Source organism: Calliphora vicina, chromosome 5 (genome assembly GCF_958450345.1).
Source record: "Calliphora vicina chromosome 5, idCalVici1.1, whole genome shotgun sequence".
Taxonomy (NCBI): domain Eukaryota; kingdom Metazoa; phylum Arthropoda; class Insecta; order Diptera; family Calliphoridae; genus Calliphora; species Calliphora vicina.
This window is the reverse complement of record NC_088784.1, coordinates 82559860-82585430: the sequence shown is the minus strand read 5'-3', so window position 1 is coordinate 82585430 and position 25571 is coordinate 82559860. Positions and strand designations below refer to the sequence as shown.

Sequence of the window (25571 nt, the reverse complement as noted above, 5' to 3'; positions counted from 1 at the left end):
AAATTATTCCAGAAAAGTTTTAAAAAAATATTTTTTTTAATTTATTTTAAAATTTTTTGTAAAATATTGCTCGCAAATCATAAAAGAAGGTATATCTAATGCAACACATTTTTGGAACCATGTCTTTTATTTAAATTTATTTTTATAAATATTGTCCACAAAGGTATATGTAATGGGTTTTCACGGTTATATGTCATAAACAGTGTTGCCAGGAGCTGGCGAAAAAAGAAGCTATATTGGCTTCAAAAAAAGGCCAGAAAAAGCTAAACCTCTTTAGAAAAAAAGCCAAAAAAAAGCTAAAATATTATAAATTAAGAATTTTGGTTTATATTTATTTTTAAATAAAAAATTAGAAAATATGTTCATAAAATTCATCAGCTTTACTTAAAGGAAGTACTAAAAAGTTAAATACTAGATTAACCATGTCAGAAAATGGACATTGTTGGTTCTATATTTGTCCATTTGTAGTTTAATATATTCTGCCCCTGAGCCTAGATTAACCATGTCAGAAAATGGACATTGTTGGTTCTATATTTGTCCATTTGTAGTTTAATATATTCTGCCCCTGAGCCTTAAGCTTCGTAATTTTATTAGCACTTTAATTTTTCACTATCAATATGACATAATATATTTTTTTTGGTTTTACTACTTTATTATCAACGGGAAAAAATTGATTTTACGTAGAGTTTTCATATGGTAATCTTTGTCGCAATTGCTCAATTAGTTTAATTTGTCATATTATTTTTGTCATAATCTTCACTAATTAAAACGTTCTTTATTTTATCTCTCATTCATCAAACTAGTATGAAAAATGTGTCAAAAACATTAAACAATTTTCAATTGGTGACGATAATGGATCAAATTCCTTGAATTTTAAATCAGAAAACAGCAAATGATTTATTTACTTTTTGTACTTTGTGCAATACTGGTTTTAAAAAAAGATGGTACGCCAAATTATAATCAGTGTATTAATTACTTAAAAGTTTGGCTTTTTAGAATTGCTGGTTTGACGAAATTAAAACAAAATGGGTTTTAACTCGAAGCATAGATCCACAAGACGTTTGACGGCTATTGATCGCCATCGAGTATCACAAGCCTTCAAGAGTTTGTGGGGCTCTTGTCCATTATATAATGATGAATATAATGTGTAATAACAATTTTGTCTTGAAAGAGAATTTGCTAGACATTTAAGCTTTCAGATATAAAATACTCTATTTCATTTTGAACCATTTGATATTGGCAATTGTTATTTGTTCTTTTAATACTGCACAATTCTTGAGTATGTTGAAAAGCTAAATGAAAATCAGTAATGAATTAATATGAAAATGGTTCACAAATATAAATTTAGCCTTTTTATTTACTCTTTAGTCTCGAAATTTTTAGCCTTTTTTAATTTCAAAAAAGGCTATTTTGAAATTAAGAAAAGGCTAGAAAAAAGCCACGAAGCTAAAACCAAAATTTCGAGGCTAAAGAGTAAATAAAAAGGCTAAATTTAGCCTCAAAAAGGCTAAACTGGCAACACTGGTCATAAATTGCAAAAAGTGCATGTCACACATTTTTGGAACTATGACGTTTCTAAAAGTTTACCTCTAGCTAAAAATTGGATAATGACGTGCAACTGAAAATTTTTGCATTAGGTAAAGGAATAACACTATGTGTAATTTTTTAAGTCATGGAAATCTAACAATATACGGACACCAGTACGTGATAAAAGGCCAAAAAAAATTACCCGTGTCTCCCAGTTTTCAACATAGTCATGCACTTCTTTTATGTGCCCCCAAAGATTTGGTGCCACGGTGTCATTTTTGCAAAAAAGTGATAATTTTCTCAGGCTCATATCTTGCTGAGGCAAAGTCATAAAGAACAAAAATTGTGAACATATAAAATCAAAAATCTTCAAGAACAAAATCGCAAAAAACTTTAAAAAATTCGAAATAAAATTTTTAAAGCTGCCTAAAAGTATGCTTTAGTTTATAATAATTTAATAGTTTATGGCCCAAAACACTTAATTTCTTTATTTTTTTCTTACTAACTTATATTAACCTACCTAAACGGTGTTAATAATCATTCCTAGGAAGTGCATATGTTCTAGAAAGTTGTTTATTGAGATCTTAGGGATCTCAATAAATAAAAAAACTAATTTTTTAAATTTTTTGGCGGTTTTGATCTTGAAGAGGATTAAGTTTTTTTTTTATATGTTCACAATTTTTGTTCTTTATGAGAGTAAATCGAAATTCCGAACTGTTTGCAAGATATGAGCCTGAGAAAATTATCACTATTTTGCAAAAACGACACCGAGGTCCCAAACCTTGGGGGGCACATAAGAAAAGTGCATGACTTTGGGCAAAATTGGGAGAGGCGGGAATTTTTGTTGGTCTTTTCGGTGTCCCTATATGGTTATATTTTTTCGTGTTGCAGTGTGTTATTAAAGAACTTATTTTGAAAATATGGAAAATATAGAAATTTACATTTTTTTTTTTTATTTTCCATCAATGTTGAGAAATATTAAAAAAGTGGATAGTTGGTAAATAAAATCTTTTTTAGTTCTTTTCTTAATAAATAGATCTAACAATGTAATCAAAGGGAATGACGATCCGTTATATAGTTTTCGAGATACCGTTTCTGAAAGCGGACCAAACTAAAAATGGTGTGTTTTTTGAACACTGAAAATCAGTCAAATTTGAAGGTCTATATCTTTTGAACCAAAAAACTGATTGTAATAAGTGTAGCATATTTGAAATCGTTGGATAATTTCCTGTAAAATGAAGTTTTTTTTTTAACAACCTCACTTGTTCTAGAGGTGCCAATGTGTGTCGTTACTAAACACACGTATTTCCCGTCAATAACATAATATCTAAATTACAATTGAAATTTCATTTTTGGCCAAAAGTTTTACTAAATACAAAATTTCAATTAAATTAAAATTCCTTAAAACTAAAGACAATGAATATATTTTCAGAGGTCTTGCAACGAAAATGGTTAATGAACAAATTCACAAACTATTGTTAAAATTCCCTAATGTATATTAAACACCCCGTTGAGTATTAGGTTGCCAATTGGTTCACATGTTAAATATAATTTTAACAAACAATTTTCAAATTAAATCTCTTGCACAGCCTTTTATGTACACACTCATAATGTTGCTCAAATATTTTTTTGACACATATTTTACCTGTCAGATTTTGGTATTTTTTTTTGTTGTACATTTTACCATATAGCCACTTCAAACTAATATTTATTTAAGCTCAAAGCAATGAAATAACTCATTTTAAATTCCACTGACACATATTTAAACGAACAACTACAAAAAAAAAATAATGAAAAAAATCATGGGATATAAAATACTGACAGAGATTGACACAACCTTGCATTGTCAGTGATGTAATGGCAACAGAGAAAATAAAAACAAAAAAAAAAGAAAGAAAATGCACATGTACTCTATGACTACAACCATCATACATTATCGATAGATGGTAAAAACCAAACCAAAGTAAACCCACTGCTGTGTACATGCTCTCCTCTCAACTCAACTCAACATGAATGAATTGATGTACAGTATGATGTACACTATTCAAACAAACAGTACAACAGTAACATTCTATGAATTCATGTATGAGTGCAAACACACACATATTTCTACACATACATACATATGTATGTATATTAAATTCATACATACAAGTAGTTTATGTACAATAATGTTTGTTTGTGTATGAACAAAAGTATGTGTATATGGAAATATCTAGGTATAAGTATTTGAAACGATGTGAGTCAATGTCATATGCCAAGTAACAATGCATATAGCAATGATCACAAAACTACATACTACCGCTTACTACAACATAATGGATGGAAATCTATGTAAATGACTTGAAAAGACAAAAAATAAACGAGTAAAAAATGAAGACATGCCATTTTTTAACCAACAGTAGATTTTTTCTTTACTTTATTATGACAAAACTATGCAACATCATACATTCTTCACTGCCACCAGCAGTTATGTATATGTAGTTCTTCTTCAGCAATACTTATCCATATATACTTTCAATAATATCATGAAAAACTTCTGCTTGAGTATGTGTTTAAGGAAATGCATCACTGTTGCTGTGTTAGTAATAGTTTAGAAAATGCTCATATATCAATTTTATGTTGCATATGCATTTTTATGTTCATGTTAAGGGCAATATGCAAATATGATATATATTATTTTAGTTTTGCTCTTGAAAATGTTATGAAAATAATAAATGGAGCCTGTAATCATGTTTATAAACACGGAAAAGAAATTGGTTGCAAAACGGTGAAAATAATCAAAAAGTTTAATACGAAACAATAATTTATTTAATTTAAATTATTAGAAAAATTTAAACACAACTGATTTTTACTAGTTATAGCAAGTAGCAGAGCTATATTCGGTGGTGCCGAATCTTTATAGCCTTAACCAAATTATACTTTAAAATAAAAATTTTAAATAATTTTATGCCAGGAAATTTTTTCTTTCAAAATTTTTTTTTAATTTCAAAAAAAAAATTAATTTAAAATAAAAATTGTAAAAATAACTTAGGAAACAAAATTTAAAAAAAAAAAAATTTCTAAATTTTATTTTTTAATTTTTTAACAAAAAAAAATTAAGCTAGAAAATTTGTACTTTCAAATTTTTTTTTAATTTAAAAAAAAAAAATTGTAAATTTATTTGTGAAACAAATTTTATTACAAAAAAAAATTTGTTTGATGAAATAAATATTCGGAGTAACAAATATTTTTTACTTTGGCCTTATATGTATAAGGTCTTTGAAATATCTATTATTGGATATCCATATTGTCTATTAACTAAGTAATCCAGAGTTATATTCGGCTGTGCCGAATCTTATATAACCTTCAAAAAATTATACATAAAAATAATTTTTTTTTAAACAAAATTAAAATTTTACTTTAATTGTTTTAAATTTTTTTAAAAAATATTTTTCCCGATTTTGACTCATTGTAGTTCCAACTTACTATAGCCTTATATACATCGTTGCAATGTACTTTGAAATATCTATCATTAGATATCCCATTGTCTATATTAATGACTTAGTAATCCAGATATAGATCAGAAATATGGCAAAAATCGAGGTTGTCCCGGTTTTTTCCTTATATCTCAGCCATTTATGGGTCGATTTTAAATAGCAACCGAGCCGGAAGAATTCCCGATATATTGATGTATGAATCATGTATTTTAGTTATTTGGGGGCTCGGAAAGTTGATTTCAACATACAGACGGACAGACTGACAGACGGACATGGATATATCGACTTCGCTATCTATAACGATCCAGTATATATACTTTGTGGGGTTTGCAAATGAAAAATGTAGAAATTACAGACTGAATAACAAACTTATATATTATACCATTGGCACTCATGACGAAAGGTATAAAAATCGAGGTTGTCCTGTTTTTTTTTCTTATATCTCAGCCATTTGTGGGCCGATTGTGTCGATTTTAAACAGCAACCGAGACGGAAGAATTCCCGATATATTGATGTATGTAAGTTATTTGGGTGTTACGGAAAGTTGATTTCAACATACAGACAGACATGGCTATATCGACTCCGCTTTCTATAACGATCCAGAATACTTTTTGAGGTCGTATATGAAAAAGGTAGAAATTACAAATGGAATGACCAACATACAAAACAAAATTGTAAAAGTCGAGATAAAGGAAAGGCAAATTGAAAGTTGTAGGCCTTCTAAAAGACCTGCTCACACATTCTAAAAGATTCAATACTTATTCGCCCTTCTCGCAGAAGATGTTCTAGAAGAGATTTGCTTTTCCTTCTAAAAAATTGCAGACACAATTAAAATTGCATTGATCTCTTTATTACTATTATATAAGACAAGAAGATGGTACAAAGTCTTCAAAAAAATTTAGTCTTTTATATCAGTTGATGTTGTAAATTTCGTGTCAAGGAACTTTTTTAAATATAAAAAACTCCACACGTGATATTCACACTTCCATTATTTATGTTCTATGCTGAATTCATTAACAATATTTTTCCTAATAACCCTCCTTAAAGGCTTGTTTCAGCAGACCTTCAATTAGGCTTTAATTTTTAGCTTTTTTAATAGAATTTAGTACAAAGACATTTGGTGACGCATTACACCTAGATCTACTTACACGCCTTCAACGAAAAACATTCTAATATGCCTTCTTTAGTAGGCCTTCTATGAGCGCTCTAACAGAAGCTAGTATGTAAGGCCTTGGCTCCCAATGACTTATAACTGGAAGACCTCATTTCAGCATCCTTTTCCCGCTGGGAAGTATTAAAAATACTTTCGCAAAAACATGCTTTTTTGTATAATTTTTACATCTATTCATAAAAAAAGTTAGTTGAAAAATTCATGTTAATAATTATTTCATAGTATAGTTTTAGGAGTCGATATAAAAATGTATGGAAAATGACTGTAAGCCATTACAATTGTATATAATTCCATTGTATTGTACTTAAAATTACACAATTTATAACGAGTTTAAAAACAACAATTTATATATGATAACATATATGTTAAATTGATGCCCAAAAACTGGGAAACATTAATAGTGTCATTGCTATTATTTCAGTGTATAAAAGATTCCACGAAAACATTCAATAAAAGTTGAAATTAATGGACACGTGCGTTCATAAAAACTGGAAAATATGGAAAAATTTCTAGTTAAACCTTTCGCTAGATATACATAAATGAATACTCAATAAAAAAAGCCCAATAGTTCAATATATTCACTTCACTTTAAAGATCTATTACAAATACCAAATAAATTCAAATTCTCTTAAAAACTACTGAAATGAATACTTAATAAATACATATTTCCACTTTAAAGACCTATTACAATTTCCAAATAAATCAAAATTCTCTTAAAAAGTGCTGTATACTCTCATTTATGAGGAATTCCAATTGAACCTTATTCAAGTGTCAATTTCCAATATTTGCACAATAAATTTCATTAATAAATATTGTAAATTTTCAAATTCTGTTTAAATAGTTTATATTTGAGCATCATATTTATGCATTGTTTTTCTTTTGTAAACTTCATTTATAGCTATTTATTATATGCACTCTTAAATGCTTTATATAAATACATATTGTAGTTTTCAGTTGTTTTGCACTATATAAACCCCAGGGATAAAAATAATATAGAATCCTGTCTCTCTCTCTCTCCATATTTTTGTTGATTCAACAGTAAATTTTTGTATTTAAAATATTTCAAAATTCATCAACTACTCTCTAACAGCGGACAGTTGTGCTCACATACAATGATGAATGATAGTGTATTTCATTTGAAATATTATATAAAAATTACATACAAAAAATGTTACTATATGCATATTTTCAAATACATCTGAAATATTTACATGCATTTAGTATACATACATATGTACATTAGAATGGCCCCGAAATAAAATTAAAATTTTTTTCGTTTTTTGGATTTCAGCCAATATGAATATAATGAAGAATGTAGTATTAAAATTTTATAACTACATTTTTAGTTCATGAGTTTTTCTTAGCATTTATGATTTGTTTTAATTTTTCAAAAAAATTTTGAATTCGATGTCATTTTTCTAAACTTTTTTCTTTGAAGGTAAATGTATTTATTTAAGTTTTATAAATATTAGTATATTTTCAATAAAATAAGCTATTTCTTATTCAAATCGGTTAAAAAATAAAAAAGTTATTAGACTTTTTCCAAAGCCTATCATATATTTTACATATACATGTTATTTCATTGCATAATTTTAGGGGTCGCTAAGAGAATGTACGAAAAGTTATAGCAAGTCGTGGCAATAAAAATCAATAAATGCATAAATGTTCAAAAGATTTAAAAAAAGAAAATACTTTAGTATTATAAAGTTATAGCAAGTCGTGGCAATAAAAATCAATAAATGCATAAATGTTCAAAAGATTTAAAAAAAGAAAATACTTTAGTATTCAGAACAATAATTTCTTTAAAAATAAAGTTCGGAAAATATTTTTCAAAATAAGGATATAGTTTGATATGTTTTGTTAAACATTGTTGACTTTGATGTAGATTTTTTAAACTTTTTTCTTTGAAGGCAAATACATTTATTTATTTTTCTTAAGAATTGTAAATTTTTCATAAAATAAGCGATATTTTATTAAAATCGGTTGAAAACTACAAGAGTTATTAAACTTTATCTAAAACATTTCACATATTTCTTATATACATGTTAATGATATTTTCGTAGTATAGTTTTAGGCGTCGATATAAAAATGTGGAATAAATTCATAAATTTTCAACCGATTTAAAAAATTTAAATACTCTTGTATTCAGAACAAAAATTTCTGTCAGAAAGAAAAAAAATTAATTCCCGATGTTGTTGGGAAAACTAAGTTTTTACAATGAAGTAGATTAAATTCGTAAATTTTCAAACGATTTAAAAAATGTAAATACTCTTGTATTCATAACAAAAATTTCTGTCAGCAAAAAAGTATTAATTGACGATATTGTTAGAAAACTAATTTCTTCAAGATCCAATTTCTCTTGACATTTATTTCGCGAGCCTGACTAATTTTGGTGTCTATATTTGCGATAAAGTCTCTGCTGAGTTTTAGAGAGTGTTAGTCTATAAATTTAACATGATGTGTTTACACACATACACATTTAAATGTTTAAAACATTCAAACACTAACTAATGTATTTGAAAGTGTGCGTTTTATATTTTTTTGTTGCATTTTCTATGTTAACATTTTGTTTGTTTTTTGCTGTGTTCTTTTGTATTTAATTGTTAGATTTTTATCATTGTATGCAACCATGTGTATTTAATTTAATTTAACTATTCTCATTGGTTTAGAACTAAAAACCAGCAGTAAAAAATAAAAACAAAAAGTAAAATAAAATAAAATAAAATAAAAGAACGACACACTGACAATATCTGCACACATATATCAGTGGTCAGTATAAAATTTTTTTTTTCTAAAATATGTTTTACATAAACAATTTCTAGTGAAAAACTATTAGTTGTCTAGACAAGATAATAAAATATCAGCTAGTTATTTAGACAAAAATTAATGAATTGATTTATTAAAATATGGAAGTCTCAAAATGTTACAAATACGATTTTTTTAATAGAAAAAATTGTTTTGCAATTAGTGAATAAGATTTGTGAAGCAGTTTGGATAATTTAAGGTTCAATATTTCTTTAATAATAAAAAAGTAATAAATTTCCCCAAAAAATATGCATCTTTCAGCATCAATTTATAGAGCAGACAATAATAAAAAAAAAACTACAACTCCCAAAGGTATGCTACAACATGCACACAAAGAGATACAGTAGCAATGCATGTTTTAAATTTCCTTTAACAGGAAATGTCGATGACTTTTTACAAATTTAATTTTTTTTCCCAAAACGAAAAAGAAAACATAACCAAAAACGTGAAAACCTCTTCAAAGAAACCATAACTGATGATGTTATTTGGAGCATATACATTACAGACATACGAAAACTTCCAAATAAAAACGCAGTGAAAGTTGCTAAAGATGAAGCTACAAAAGAAAACAACATCCTTCAAGGAAATAAAAACGGAAGTAGTAGTATGTTACACTTTTGTAGTAATATCTTTTAGCATATTAAACATGGCAAGTCATGGAAAAAATTATGGGGAAAATATAAAAAAAATACAAGTAAACATAAAGAAAATTGTAAAAACAATGTGTGTATATAAAAACAGAGAGACACATGTAAAAGCTAACTTGAGAAGAAATAATTTTTTGAAATTTTTTCTATAAAAATGTATAGCTTTCTGTTTATAGCACATGCAAAGCAAACAAGTATGAAAAAAAAGTGATGTTCCTTAAGGGGCTTACAATAAAATGAAAAAAAGAAAATACTAAAGAAAAATTTAAATTCTCATAAAAGCAAAATAAGTATGGCAAGTTACTCAAAGAAGAAAAAATTTCTGTCTTAAGTCAGTTCAAAGGTTTTAGAACACATTTTTTTTCTTTTTTTTTCTACTCTAAACGTGCTGAAATTGCATGACGTAGGTGTCTAGACTTTATAATGCTTCCTTTGCTGAGTATTTCTTTATAAATCTAAAGATTTTTTTCTTGTTGTTCTTTTTTTTTACTTTAGAGGTTTTCCTACTTTCTTTACAGTTTTCTTTTTAGCATTACTACAATTTTTTTTATTTTTTTTAGCTTTTCTTCTGATGATCTCATAAAATAGTCATTGAAATGCATCATATAGAATACTGTAATATATATAGAGTTGTATACACTTGATGTGTTCTTTTTATTACTGTGCAGCAGTGCCAAACAAAATCCTTATAATCAAAAAATCATTTGTGAAAAGTTGGTTAAAATTCTAACATTTTTACATAATATATTTTGTTGCTGAAATTGTACAAAGTATAGTTACAGATGCAAGGGTGCAAAGAAAACTGAAAAATATAAAAGAAATTGAATATAAAAGTTGAATATTATGAAATGAGCACACAAATATTTAGGTATACTTACATCCACACATATTTATTCAAATACACTGCTTACGTATGAGTAATATTAAATATTTATTTATATTGCATACGTCTGGGGGCATAAAATAGTTGGCTATGTTTAAATTTAAACAAATATTTTACATTGAATTATTGAAATTGGAAAAAATATTATTGCATTTTGATGCAATCCGAAATATATTTCGGATTTTTAAATCTTTACTCTCTGAATTCGTTAACACAGTGCAACACGAAAAAAATAACCATATACGGACACCAAAAAAAGATAAAATACCAAAAAATAAATATCGTGCCTCCCAGTTATGCCCAAAATCATGAACTTTTTTTATATACGTCATTTTTGCAAAGAAGTGATTATTTTCTCAGGCTCATCTTCAAGATCAAAATCGCAAAAAGCTAAATTTTGCAATATTTTTTTAAAGCTGCCTAAAAGTATGCTTTAGTTTATAATAATTTAATAGTTTATGGCCCAAAACACTTAATTCCTTTAGTTTTTTCTTACTAACTTATATTGGCCTACCTAATCGGTGTTACGAATCATTCCTAGCAAGTTCATATGTTCTAGAAAGTTGTTTATTGAGGTCTTAGCTACATTTTTGTGATTGATTGTTTCTCTGAATTTTGAACGGTTTGCTACCTATGGACCTGAACAGGGGAAAAAAGGTAAAAAAAACTAATTTTTTAAATTTTTTTTGCGATTTTTATCTTGAAGATGAAGTTTTTTTGATGTTATATAAAATTCCAAACTGTTTGCAAGATATGAGCCTAAGAAAATTATCACATTTATGCAAAAAGAGCTACATTCAGCTGTGCCGAATCTTATATGAGGGGCTTAGAGCACAAGGGATTCAAGTGACTAATGTTTAATAATGAGAAAAATGAGAATAAAGTTAATTTATAATAAAAAATGTTAGATGCTATCTGGAATATTGCTTTTTAATTAATAGAGATCCTGAGATATATTTTAATCTAACACGATAAAAAAAATACCATATTTTACATATAAATACCCAAAAATTACCTTTGAAGTGAGGAAAGTCGCACTTATACCCCTTGTGCTTTAATTTTTTTCAAAGTTCTGAATTACCTGATAAGAAAACCACATAGACTAAATTTTTTTATTAACATTTTATTAAGAAAAGCTTTTATGGTTCTTTGTTAGATTTTTTAGTCGTCATAATCAGATTCCATGATATCATCGGGGTCATCCTCACTTTGATTTTCGATTCTTTCCGGAATTTATTCCATTCTATCGTGAGGAAGTGCTTTAAACCATTCATGAAAGAAGATCCTGTAGGTTCTTGAATTTCTGGAATATTATTGTTTTGAGCTGTTTTTTGGAGGAAGTTGTGGTAGTAACTACACGACTCGGACTCGGTTTTCTTGCACATTCATAAGATCATATTTGTATGAGATGATCAGATTCAGAAAATTCGTCAATATTATTTTCAGATTCACTTATTTTTAATAAATAATAAAAAATCAACAATTATTAATATACTCGATTCCATTATTTTCTGTTACTTTTTCTTTTTTGGAAAATAATCCACAAAGGTATTTGAAACAGGTGTTTTGATAACAAGTGATGGAATTAATCGCTAGATTTTAGCTGGTCACTTATCTGAATTCACTAAATCAGTCCATGTGAAAAATTAATTTTAATATTTGCTTAGAGCACAAGGGGTTTAAGTGCTCATGTACCCCTTGTGCTCCAACCGAAACAGGTATTTTAATGACAAGTGCTAGAATTGTTCGCCATATCTCGCTAACGGATGAGAATCCCACATTCAACTCTTGTGCTATGAACTTCTCTGAACTTCACCTACTAACTCCATATGTTAACTCAGTTTGAGAAAAAAAGGCACTTGAACCCCTTGTGCTCTAAGCCCCTCATATACAATTCACCAAATTATACTTAAAAAAATTTTTTTTTAATATTTTGTTTAAACAAAATTATTTTTTTTTTTAAATTGTTTTCATTTTTATTTTTTTTAAATTGTTTTCAAAATTTTTAAAAAAAAATTTTTTCCAATTTTTTTTTAATTTTTATTTTGGAAAAAGCATTTATGACAAAAAAAAATTTGTTGATGAAAAAAAAAATCGGGTTAAAAATATTTTTCTCGATTTTAACCCATTGTAGGTCCAACTTACTATATACATACATCGTTGCAAAGGACTTTGAAATATCTATCATTAGATAACCATATTGCCTATATTAATGACTTAGTAATCCAAATATAGATCAAAAATAGGCCAAAAATCGAGGTTGTCCCGGATTTTTCCTTATATCTCAGCCATTTGTGGCCGATTTTCTCGATTTGAAATAACAACCGAACCGAAAGAATTCCCGATTTATTGATATATGAATTATGTGCGTAAGTTATTTGGGGGCTTCGGAAAGTTGATTTCAATATGCAGACGGACATGGCAATATTGACTTCGCTATCTATAACGATCCAGACTATTTACACTTTGGAATGAAAAACTTATATATACCCTTACCACTCATGGCGAAGGGTATAATAACACCGATGCTCCAAATATTTGTGGTCCCAAAAAAAATGCATGACTTTGGGAAAAACTGGGAGACAGGGGACTTTTTTTTGGTCTTTTGTCACGTAGTGTGGTCCATATATGGTTATTTTTCCATTACTCGAAAAATTACACAAAATTGGGGGATTCAAACGGTATCCTATTTGGTAGTATTGTCATAATGTCATAAAATATTTTTATAGTTTAAACAAATTTTTGTTGGGTTTCAAACAAAAAAGTTATAAACTAATAAAACTTGTTGAACTATTGGTTTGCCATAAAATAACACTTTTTTTGTTTGCAGCACAACAAGAATTTGTTTAAACTAAAAAAATATTTTACGACATTATGACAATACGACCTAATAGCATGTATTATATGGCATAAACGTTTTCCATGGCCAAAATTTCGTTTAAAAATTTTACAAATGTAAAACTTAGGATTTGATATACGCAAGAAATTGTAGAATTTTTTTATTGGTATCAAAATCTGGTAGAGTTTTCTGGATCAAAAATTAAACTTAAAAAAATAGTAGCTTTATTCCAACACAGCATTTACTATTCCATTCCATCCTATTAAGCAGGCGTATGATTGATATTAATTCATGAATTGAAATATTGCTCTTATGTACATAAATCATGAAATCAGTTCATATGGAACATGTTCTACAAAATAAATAATACTAAAAGATAAACAAACATATACATAAATTTCAAGTTGAATAGCATTTAGAAATACTTGTCGATTTCTATCTTACAGAATTCTCAACTCCAGCAAAATAAACAAAAAACTGTTAACTTCAGGTGTTAGATAAGACAACAAATAACAGCTGTCATACGTAACAAAAACAACAACAACAAGACAACACAGAAAAGTGTTAGAAAGAAAAATAAAACTGGCAAAAATATATACGAAAAATAAAAGTAAAGTAACATAAAATTGACATATGTCCGTTTTCATTTACCAACCGAACAGGTACAAAACACAACTATTTACTTACAGACTGACAGTCACAACAAAACAACAAGTAAAGAAAAACATTAATTTATATACATAAATGTATATTTCTTAAATAAAAATATATGTATGGGAAAATTGTAGTGTGAGAAAATTTTTGAAAATAACATAAACTTTGGCACAGATTTGACATTGGATTTTTTGTCAGATTTTTCTTTTGATTTTTTCTAAACTTTTTTTTTTGGTATAGAATTTTTAAGCACAATTTTTCGAATTGTGCTAAAAAGTTAGATAAAAGAGAGAAAATATTTATGTTGTTTTTTCAATTCTTTTTTATTTATGTCAACAGCAGGTGTTGACACAACAGCACAATGAGAATGGTAGTCAAGGTAGAAAAGAACAATTTAAATGAAAATTTTAAATCAGTGCACAAAAAATAAATCTAAACAAATAAAAGAAGAGAAAGAGAGCTGTGTTGTTGAATTTTAATAACATATTATGCAGATAATTTTGAAGGTTAAAAAAATTGTGGGAAACAAAACAACTACGTTACACCTGAATACTTGTCTAATTGCATTTCTATGATAGAATTTGAATTAATAAAATTCACAAACTTTGAAATATGTTGGAGAAAAATAATTTCAGTAATTTGAAAAACTTGAATTAATGTCATGCAATGCGACAAAATGAAAAATAACCAAAATCCAAAACATTTACAATATGACCTTTGGTTTTGTTTTTATTTAATAAAAAATAAATAAACATGTATTTACGAAGCAGACATAATCAATCAACCATAATAAAAGAAAAAAATTATGGAGAATTTTTCTGTCTCTGTCAACACTTGTGTATGAGTTTTTAAGTTGAACTTTATAAATTTAGAAAAATAAATCATATATTGTTTAATGTCAATCACTTGGGCAAATTACATTTGTACAACAAAAATATATACAATAAATTTTCAAAATCATTTAAAATATTGCTCGAAATGAAATACGTAAAGACCTTTTATGATTTTGACCCTTGTATTTCGAACTTTATAAGAATGAGGACACCAACCTTTGTGTAGAATGTTTAAAACAATTATCCTGTTTAGACAGTTTACTTAATTCTATATTTTGATTCCATTCACCATGAGTAGGTTTGCCACATAATAAAGTATGTATATATTTTGTCCCTCGTCGTAGATAGCGGAGTCGATATAGCCATGTCCGTCTGTATGTTGAAATCAACTTTCCGTAGTACCCAAATAACTTTCATACATGATTGATATATTAATGTATTCAATATAGTTATAGTTCAGTCTATTTTTAAATTCGGTAAAATCGGCCAAAAATCGGCCAAATAATTTTTCGTAATAATCTTGTTTCGCAATAACATTTTTTTTCCAAAAAAAAATATTGAAAAAAAACCAAGTAAGAAATTATGGTCGGTCAAGCACGACCATATAATACCCTACACTAAGTAAAAGAGCAAAAACATTTTTCTTTTAAAATTTCAATAATTTATATTTTTGAGAGATTTTCGGAAGTGGGCCTTATATGGCGGCTATGACCAATTATGGACCGATCACCATGAAATTAGGTCGTGTGATTTATGTCTATATTAAAGTTAACTATATTGAATTTTGTGAGTATACCAACATTTTTAAGCGATTTATGCACGTTAAAGTGATTTTCGGAAGCGGGTCTATATGGGAGGTATGACTAATTATGGACCGATCGTAACAAAATTTGATGACATGAATTTTGTATATATAAATCTTATTTGGATCGGAATTTGTGGAGATACATTTATAAATTAAACATTTATGACCGACAAAGTCTAATTTCGGAAGGACATTTGTATGGGGGCTAGGTGAAATAATGGACCGATTTCAGTCATTTTTAACAGACTTGGTTCTTGGGCCGAAAAAATAATATGTACCAAATTTGATCGAAATATCTGCAAAATTGCGCACAAGGTTTACACGGACAGACAACAAGCCAGCCAGGCAGACGGACGGACATCGTTTAATCGACTCAGAAAGTTACAAGTCGATCGGTATACTTTAAGGTGGGTGTTAGACCAATATTTTTGGGCGTTAGAAACATCTGCACAAACGCATAATACCCTCCCCACTATGGTGGTGTAGGGTATAAATATGTTCAGCAAATATTGGGTGTATGACATAATAATGCGGAATTTTTTAAAATTTTTAGCTTTTATTTTGAAACATTTGTACAATACAAATTTATTTAAAGTGTTTCTGGCAACATATGGATTCCGAACCAAAAGAACTTGGCTTCTCTTTTGAGGCCAGGAACGTATCAAGACAATATGGGATGCTCTGTTCTAAAGTGAAGCGTATCACCGAGACAGCATTCTACATTGATCGAATCAAATAGTAGTCGTACGGGACACGGTCTGGACTATAAAGAGGGTGAGCCAAAACTTCCTAACCACTTCATTCTAAATGCTTTTTAACAGGTATTGGAACAATTGGCCGAGCGTTGTCATGATGCTATATTATGGTTTCATGGCTGGCCAAATATTCAGGGCGTTTTTCGGCCAATGTTAACTTCAAACGAATCATTTACGTTCGGCACAGGTTTCCCGTCCTGCTCAGTGACCTGCTCAGATTTCAACAGCTCGTAATAGATAGGACCCTTTTGCTGGCAGTAAATACAGAGTATTACCTTAACGCCATAGATAATTCACTTTGGTGTCCATTCGGCTTGTTGGCCGTTCGTTGCTGGGGACATCTTACTCTTCGGGTTATCGTAATGGATCAATTTTTCTTTTATACCGTTCAAGCATCACTTCGGACATGCAAAGTAGACTCTCGGCTTCAATTCGTATTGTACCCAATTTTCCTGCTTTTGGACGAATCCTGCTGCTCACAATGTTTCCAAATTGCTGCTTGAGTAGCTCACAATGATTTTGAAGGGTTTTGTTGGGTTTTTCAACAACCTTCATGGATTAATGCCTCCAATTCTTGGTCTTCAAACTTTTTTTGGCTGGCCTTTGCAATCTTTGTCATCCGTATCAAAATCACCACTTCTCCTCCATTAGCTTTGACGACCAATCGATGTGCTTTAGCTGCGCTTTTTTCTATTTAAAGATATAAAGCAAAACTTGTCGCATATGACGCTTTCTTGGTACAAAATTCAATATTTTCGAAGCAAAAAAACATAGCATTTTACACTAAAATGTTCAATAACTAGGTGAGAATAAATGACATATATCTGCCCATTAAAATGACATCTAACTTCTTGAAAACTAAAATCATTTTCAAAAGATAAGCCATCTATTGTAAATCTAATATAAATGTTCACCAAAAAATTTTTATTTTCTAAAATTTTTTTTTAAATATTTTCAATTTGATGAAGGATTTATAAGATTTGCGACTGCTGAATACGACTCCCCTACTTGTTTAATACTACACTATCAAACATTACTGATCAACAGAGAACATTTTGGGGAAAACTTCACCCCCTAGTGTATAATGGGGAATTAAAAATATTAATTTTCATGTAAATCGAAATATTTTGTTCAAACATTCCTCTCTTATTTAAAAGCCTTTTCAAAAAGTTGATTGATAATATATATTTAATTGCAAATAACTGTAAATAACATTATGCTAACTTTTCTTTTATTTATATATTTCCAGATCATGTCAAAGACTTCAGCTGTGGTCCGCTGCATTATAAAACATTTTATTTTGATGAAAATAATAATGCCCTATATGTAGGAGCAATGTAAGTATTAAATTATATATTTTTTATTGAAGATATATGCAAAATATTCAGTGATACTCTTTAGGGTACTTACAGACGACAGTACTGAGTAATATGTATCATAATGCAAGTTCATCTTCTAAACAAAATTTGTATAATATTCGATATTCAAATATTACAAATGATTCAAAAACTATTTATTTTCATGTGTGTCGGATATGTATTTAAACCCTGAAGCAAACCTTTTGACTAGTCTCTCTAAGTCACCAGTTTGGTCGATTATTTTGATGACTTCTTGGCGACATAGTCAACGAAGCATCTACATTTTTTTATTTGTTTTTGATGACATATTATGGAGTTTCATTATTGACATCTACTTACTTCAGAAATATACCAAAAGTGTAGTACTATCGTCAGTAGTAGACATCAAATGAAACGCACATGTTAAATGTCTATAGTAAAAATCATTTTCTAGGGTATAGTAATTAACTAGAACTGGTGACTGTGTCAATAGTTAGTCAATACAGTTCACTATTAAAATATCCTGCAGGGTAAATACAAATAGGACAAACAATAATTATGAAGAAAATATATAAAATATGCAGAAAAATATCAATAATTAACATACTTTGGATTGGATATTGTAAAAAAGAAATGTATTTTACAAAATGTTTTCTTAATAAACCGGATGGATTTAATAACACTAGTTTACAAGGTTTTTGCTCATGAATTAAAACATATGGGGATTTGTGTATTTAGGTCTTCTAACTTAGGAAAAAATATTAAAAAAATTCCAGGACGTCAAACTTTTGAGATATTTATTAAAAACGAAACATATAAAAATGTACATTAAATTAGGACAACAAAATTAAAAGTGAAGTGTTTAGTCCTCTTTTTATAATTATTTTCATTTGTCTCCCTCACGACACTTCAACAGTAGTCTCCTAACATATTCTGATCCCAAAAACCTTGATAATTCCTCTCGAAAAACTTCAAATCTTGATGGAAACGCTCTCCATGTTCGTCACTCATGTGTCCGAGGTTTTCCGGGAAAAAATCCACATGAGAATATAAAAAGTTAATTTTGAGCGATATATTTACACCCATCAGTTCGAAATTATGTAATAAATTCGCAACAATATCTTTGTAATTTTGACTTTACTTATTCCCCAAAAATTCTTGAACAACAAGTTTAAAAGAATTCCGTGCTGCATTTTCAACATCGGTTAATAGGCACTCAAATTTGGTATCAACCAAATTTTTTCTTCTTTGAGGACCCGCAAATATCCCCTCTTTTAGTTTAGCCTCAGAAAGACTCGGGAACACGCTGCATAAATATTGAAATGCTGGTTTTGTCTTATTTAAAGCTTTTACGAAATTTGTTAATGTAAATAAGCGTTTTGCAGTGTTTGTGTTATAGGAAAACCTCGATTTGACTGAATAATTTTTCCGCAAATAACACAAAAATGGTCTGGGTTTATTTTACAATTCCTAGAAGACATTTTAAAATAGTTTTTACTTTAGAGTTTTGTATTTAATAGCGATTTATTAACCTTTATCTACAGGAAAGATGTACTTTTAAACAGTATTTATTTTTTTCCCGTTAATTTTTTTTGGAATTTGTCAAAAGAATGCAACTCTGAAAGTATCTAGTAGCTTCGCCAGAGTGTTGAGTACCCAAAAACGATGTAAATACTTATTTACTACAATTCGGTACACTACAGTATGTATTAGTAGTACTCAGGGCAGGTGAAAAATAAAAACCTATATATCTCAAAATTTTGACGTATAGGTGGGAAACAAAAAATGGTCAATTAACTAGCATCCCTAGCTCTTCTCAAAAATATAAGTTTCATTCCATGTGCAAACAAAAATGTCTGATTTGTAAACTAGTGTAATACCTTAAATTTAAAAGGTATTGTCGTCTCTAAATAGCTTTAACATCAATTTAATGTATTTAAATATATAAATGTACTTGTATTTAAATAATTAAATATTTTAAGTAGTTTTCAACAGTTTCCTTCTTTTCATTTTATGGTTTCTGCTTTTGTTTTCAAAAACAAAATAAAAGAAACAAAGCTGCTTGGAAACATTGTTGCCATACATAATTATGAATTAAGGATTTTGTCTGCTGCTACTTTTCATCCTTATTTTCCTTATACGTTTTTTTCTTAATGAGTCAGACTCACAACTAACGGCCAACTTTTTATTATGAAACAACATTTTCATAATAATAGCTCCAAAGTGTGTGTTTTTTGGTTCCTTTTTTTGAGGGTTTTAACGTTTTACGTGTTTAAAATGTTCATTCATTATAAGTTTGTATGTTGAAATGTTAAATGTGTTGGTGCTCAAGAGGGAATATGTGGATTTTTTTAAGTTTTTATATGAAAACGTCTGGGAAGTACAAACTAAGATACGTGAATGCCTTCTTTTAAGATACTTATAACTCAATAATATTCATAAACTGCTTATATTGTTTTGAATAGTTAAAATAATCTACTTTGTAGAGATTATAGTCGTTTAAAAGCTCAGTTTTTTTTAAATTTATTAAAAAAATATTTAATAATACAACATTTTTATTTATATATCTTTTGAATTTTGCTACACGTTTGCTACCATTTTGTTTGCCACACCGCTAGTTGCTACTTAAAAAGCATCAGTAGTTTCTCAAATCTATGCTCACATACATATATAATAAGTACATATATACTAGGGTGCCCCCAATTCTGCACGATTTTCTATGCTCCGAACTATTCTCAACTGTTCTCCGAAATCTAAGCACCAAATCCTAAAAATTTGAGCCAAATTGGATAAAGTTTAGAGCACAGAGGACAACTAGATAGGTAACTGAGAGTCAAAAACGCAAATCTGTTGTCGAAAACCCAATTAATGAGAATAAAGTGGTTGACAAAACAATGGAAACTTTTCCAAATATTTCATTGGTGGCCTAAAATCTGAAATAATTTTTTAAAAAATTTTAACATTTTTGTAGTATTTTATTTGTATACTTTTATTAACTTAATTTAACAAAAAACAAAGGACATAATTAATTAAATTCTAAAAATGAGAAAACAAAATTCAAAGATTGTATCATTTATAATATGAATTGGGCCCATTGCGTCGTCATCCTAATGTTGAGTTTTTACAGAACCGGTCTCACGAAATTTCTTTATAATTTTTGAAACTGCTGATTTATTTATTGAATATTTGTCACAGATACTTTTTTGTTTTAAACCAGCTTTAAAATCGTTAATTATTTTATTTTTTAAGTCTTCACAAATCTTAACTTTAGCCATTTTCGTTAACTTTGAAAAAAAGCAATTATGCGAAAAACTTAGAAAAAGAAATTGTGAAAAATTACCAGAATTTAAAAATAAAATAAAATAACTGTAAACAGAATGCTTTTTACATCGTTCTTTCAAATATTATTTTCGATTTACTCTTCTTTCTTGCATAAGTTTAAATGTTTCCATTGTTTTGTCAGTAGCGAAATAGTGAATATTTTTAATTTTGTTCCCTTTTTTCAGAATATAATTAATTATTTTGTTTGTTTTTCAGTTAATTTATATAAATAAAACTATACAAGTAAAATACTAAAAAAAAAATTTTATTTTAAAAAAATATTTTAAATTTTGGGCTACATATGGAATATTTGGAAAAGTTTCCATTGTTTTGTCAACCACTGTATATTGGTTTTTGGCCAAACCAAGCTTCCTTACATGGTTGAAAAATTGCAATTTCTAGTTAGTTATCACCGCCTCTGCGTTGCTTTGTTGTAAGTGTTACAATCCGAATTTATCGATCTCTTTGCGCGAAATTATCGCATGTTACAAAAACCAAATTTTACAGGAGAGCGTTATTTTTGAATTTCTTTGCTTTGGCCAAATTTTAAATGCGATACAATAACCGATTTAGTTAATTAAATTTCACATACGATAAAATTAACTTAAGTAGTAATATTTCCATAAATATAGCAAATATCGGTATAATATTTCACTATGTAAAAATGTAACATACGATAATTTCGCGCAAAGGGCTCGATATGTTTTACGCCCGAAGATGGTATAATAATACTCAAATGTCACAGGTTTAGGTGTAGAAAATAAAAATAAATATTCATATAAATACCTTACAAATAGTGTGTATGAAATTTCGACAAAATTGGATCTTGAGTAAAAACCATTTTTAATTGGATTTTTTCAATATTTAAGTTTTTAAATTTTTTTTTGGTTCTACCCAAAACTCGAAACATCAATAACAAAATCGAAAAAATTTTAAAAGATTTTTAAACCACTATCAAATTTTGATTTATTGTGGTTCCAGTAGTTCAAATATGGTCAAAATTTTAAATTCTATTCAAAAAAATTATAATTTTACTTAATATTTTTTTTTAGACCTTTCTCCACATAATTAATGATAACTCAAAAACCATTAGTCCAATTATTAAAATAAATATTGAGAAATTAAAACTTACATACCCTTTAATCCATTTATATATTGCGTTTTAATTGGCTCAGTAGTTTCGGAGTTATAATAACAAATTGAAGCAAAAAATATAATTTTTAAGTGAAAATAACAACTTTTTTTTGTTTTAAAAAAATAATGAAAAATCGAAAACGGCAAAAATTGATCAGATTTATTACTTTATCGCAAAGCTACATAAAATAGAAACAAAATGAGATATCGATCATAAAAAGGTATTAATTCTTTTCGAATTTATTCATAATTAAGTGAATTCGATCATTTTCACAAAATTTTAGTTTTTTGTTTGCTGTTCATAAAATTGAGTAGTTAATGTTCTTCTTTCGATTGATTGAATTTTGAAACCATGTTCCCCATGCTATGTACAAATTTTCAAATATATTTTTCACTTCAACCAGCTCATTAGTTTCGGAGTTATAATAACAAATTGAAGCAAAAAAATTATTTTTTACGAGAAAATAGCAAATTTTTTTGTTTTAAAAAAATTATGGAAAATCGAAAACGGCAGAAATTGTTCAGATTTATTACTTTGTCGCAAAGTCACATACAATATCAACAAAATAAAATATCTATCATAAATATCGATTGATTTGTTACGAATTGATTCACAATTAAGTGAATTCGCTCATTTTCACAAAAATTTTAGTTTTTTGTTTGATATACATAAAATTGAGTAGTAATGTTCTTCTTTTGAATTATTGCATTTTGAAAACATTTTCCCCGCGCTATGCATACATTTTCATATTTATATTCTGTTTCAATCGGTTCAGTAGTTTCGGAGTTATAATAACAAATTGAATTAAAAAATATATTTTTTACAAGAAAATAGAAAATTTGTTTGCTTTAAAAAATCATGAAAAATCGAAAACGACAGAAATTCTTCAAATTTATTACTGTATCGTAGAGCCACATGTAATGGAAACAAAAAGAGATATCGTTTATAGAAATCGATTGACTGTTTTCGAATTTATTTACAATTAAGTGAATTTACTCATTTTCAGAAAATTTTTGTTTTTTGTTTGATATACATAAAATTAAGTAGTTAATGATCTTCTTTCCATGGATTAAATTTTGAAAACATTTTTTCCATCATATGTCCAAATTTTCATATATATATTGCGTTTCCATAGGTTTAGTAGTTTCGGAGTTATAATAACAAATTGAAGCAAAAAATATATTTTTTACGAGAAAATAGCAAATTTTTTTGTTTTAAAAAACTCATGAAAAATCTAAAACGGCAGAAATTGTTCAGATTTATTACTTCATCAAAAAGCCACATGCAATGGAAACAAATCGAGATATCAGTCATAAAAATCGATTGATTTTTTTTCGAATTTATTCTTAATTAAGTGAATTCGCTCATTTTCACAAAATTTTAGGTTTTTGTTTGATGTAAATAAAATTTAGTAGTTAAAGTTCTTCTTTCGATTGGTTGAATGCTGAAAAGATTTTCCCCATGGTGTGTACAAATTTTCATACATATATTGCGTTTCAATAGCCTCAGTAGTTTCGGAGTTATAATAACAAATTGAAGCAAAAAATATATTTTTTAAGAGAAAATAGAAAATTTTTTGGTTTTAAAAAAATCATGAAAAATCGAAAACGACAGAAATTGTTTAGATTTATGTATCGTAGAGCCACATGTAATAGAAACAAAACGAGATATCGTTCATAGAAATCGATAGATTATTTTAGAATTGATTCACAATTAAGTGAATTCGCTTATTTTCACAAAACTTTAGTTTTTTTTGGATATACATAAAATTTAATAGTTAATGTTCTTCTTTCGATTGCTTGAATTTTGAAAAATTTTTCCCCATGAAAAATTTGACCATTTTTGTACTTATGTATCCATGGTACATCAAGTCTATACAGTGGTTTTCAACATTTGCTTTTCAGAAGACTGAGAATATTCCAAAAACAGAAAACAAAGGCCACCCTAATACACTCAGACTACAGAACATCTACATAAGTAGAATGAAAATGAAGATTAATGACTATTGTTCGAGAACAATTTAACCACAAAATAGAGCAGAAAAACAAAACTTAAAATTTAACAACTTTAAAGCAAACACTTGCACTTACACATAAAACACAGACGACATATTCAAAAAAATTTTGCTAAACTTTTGCAAAAATGTTTCAACTTAAATTATAGCAAACTTTATATATTTAACCTCATTTAAAGTAATGAAACAAAACAAAAAAAAACTTTAAACATTTTAAAGTTTGTTTTTTAAAGTAGCACAACACACAACCATTCTACTTTCTAAAAATTCAATATACAAAAAACTTGAAAACATTTAAGAAAATCTTTCTATGCTTGTTTCTAAGTCATTTCCTTTAAATATATTATTCTTTGGCAGTACTTTACTCTAATTTCTAATGACCTTTTAAGTACTTTCTTGCTTTTTAGTTTTCTATTTATTTATTTATTTATTTTTCTTTTTTTGTACATTTCTCTAAACAATTTTTTCTGGTTCACTTAACAAATTCTTAAATATTTCCTTTCCAACAATGGCTTAATGTTGGCCGAGAAAAAAAAATACTAAGATTTTCCTGCTACCATTCGATGGTCAGCCATTAACCATAACCATCAGCGTCATCATCATTATTATTATCATCATCATCATCGTCGCCATCATCACCATTACGATTGCCATTATTTTTTATTACTCTTTCCCTTTTGTTTTGCTGCTGTTGTTTACTGTGTCACAAGAACTGGATACAGTAGGCGATCTTGGAACCTGAAAGGGTTTCGTCTTCCGGAAGGGATTTGGTAGTTGATAGCAAATTGATAGCCAATACGACAATACGATAAAATTGTGGATTGGAAATGAAATGGAAACTGAGCCTAATTCATCTTCAGCGATGAGTCCCATTTCTGGATGAATTGATACGTCATCGGTCAACATTTCTTTGAGAACGACGTTGGCCAAGAAATCACCGTCAAAGTCGAGCTCTATAGGTTGATGATTACCAACTTCTTTTGGTCTGAATTGGCCTGAATTAGATAATATGGATACCGACAACATGTGGTTTCAACCACATTGGATATTCTTCAAGGGAGATTTGAGTGCATGACCATCTCGCGTGTAGACGATGTGAACTGGCCACCGAGATCGTGCAATTTTACCCCATTAGACTGTTTCTGGTGGGGTTTTCTTAAGTCTCAGGTCTGTGTGAATAAGTCATAAAATTTCCTACATTTTTATTTTAAATTTAAATGTCCTCTGCCATTAGCTGCCACTGTCATGTCCCTAACATTACAAAATACTTTAAACAGCTTGACTTTCTAGCATGTCACAGTCATTCATTCATTATTTCATTGTTAGCAGAAAGTACAAACAAACAGCAACAACAACAAAAAATAAA

General features: G+C 28.2%; 1 protein-coding gene across 2 annotated transcripts in view; it reads left to right on the top strand.

The window, feature by feature from the left end:
* Sema2b (Semaphorin 2b) overlaps positions 1-25571 on the top strand; it is a 192112-nt gene that overhangs the window by 101004 nt on the left and 65537 nt on the right. For both annotated transcript variants that reach the window (XM_065513665.1, XM_065513664.1), the window contains exon 2: positions 17648-17735. In XM_065513665.1, the coding sequence (XP_065369737.1) occupies positions 17648-17735 (88 nt within the window). The remainder of the gene's footprint in view (positions 1-17647; positions 17736-25571) is intronic.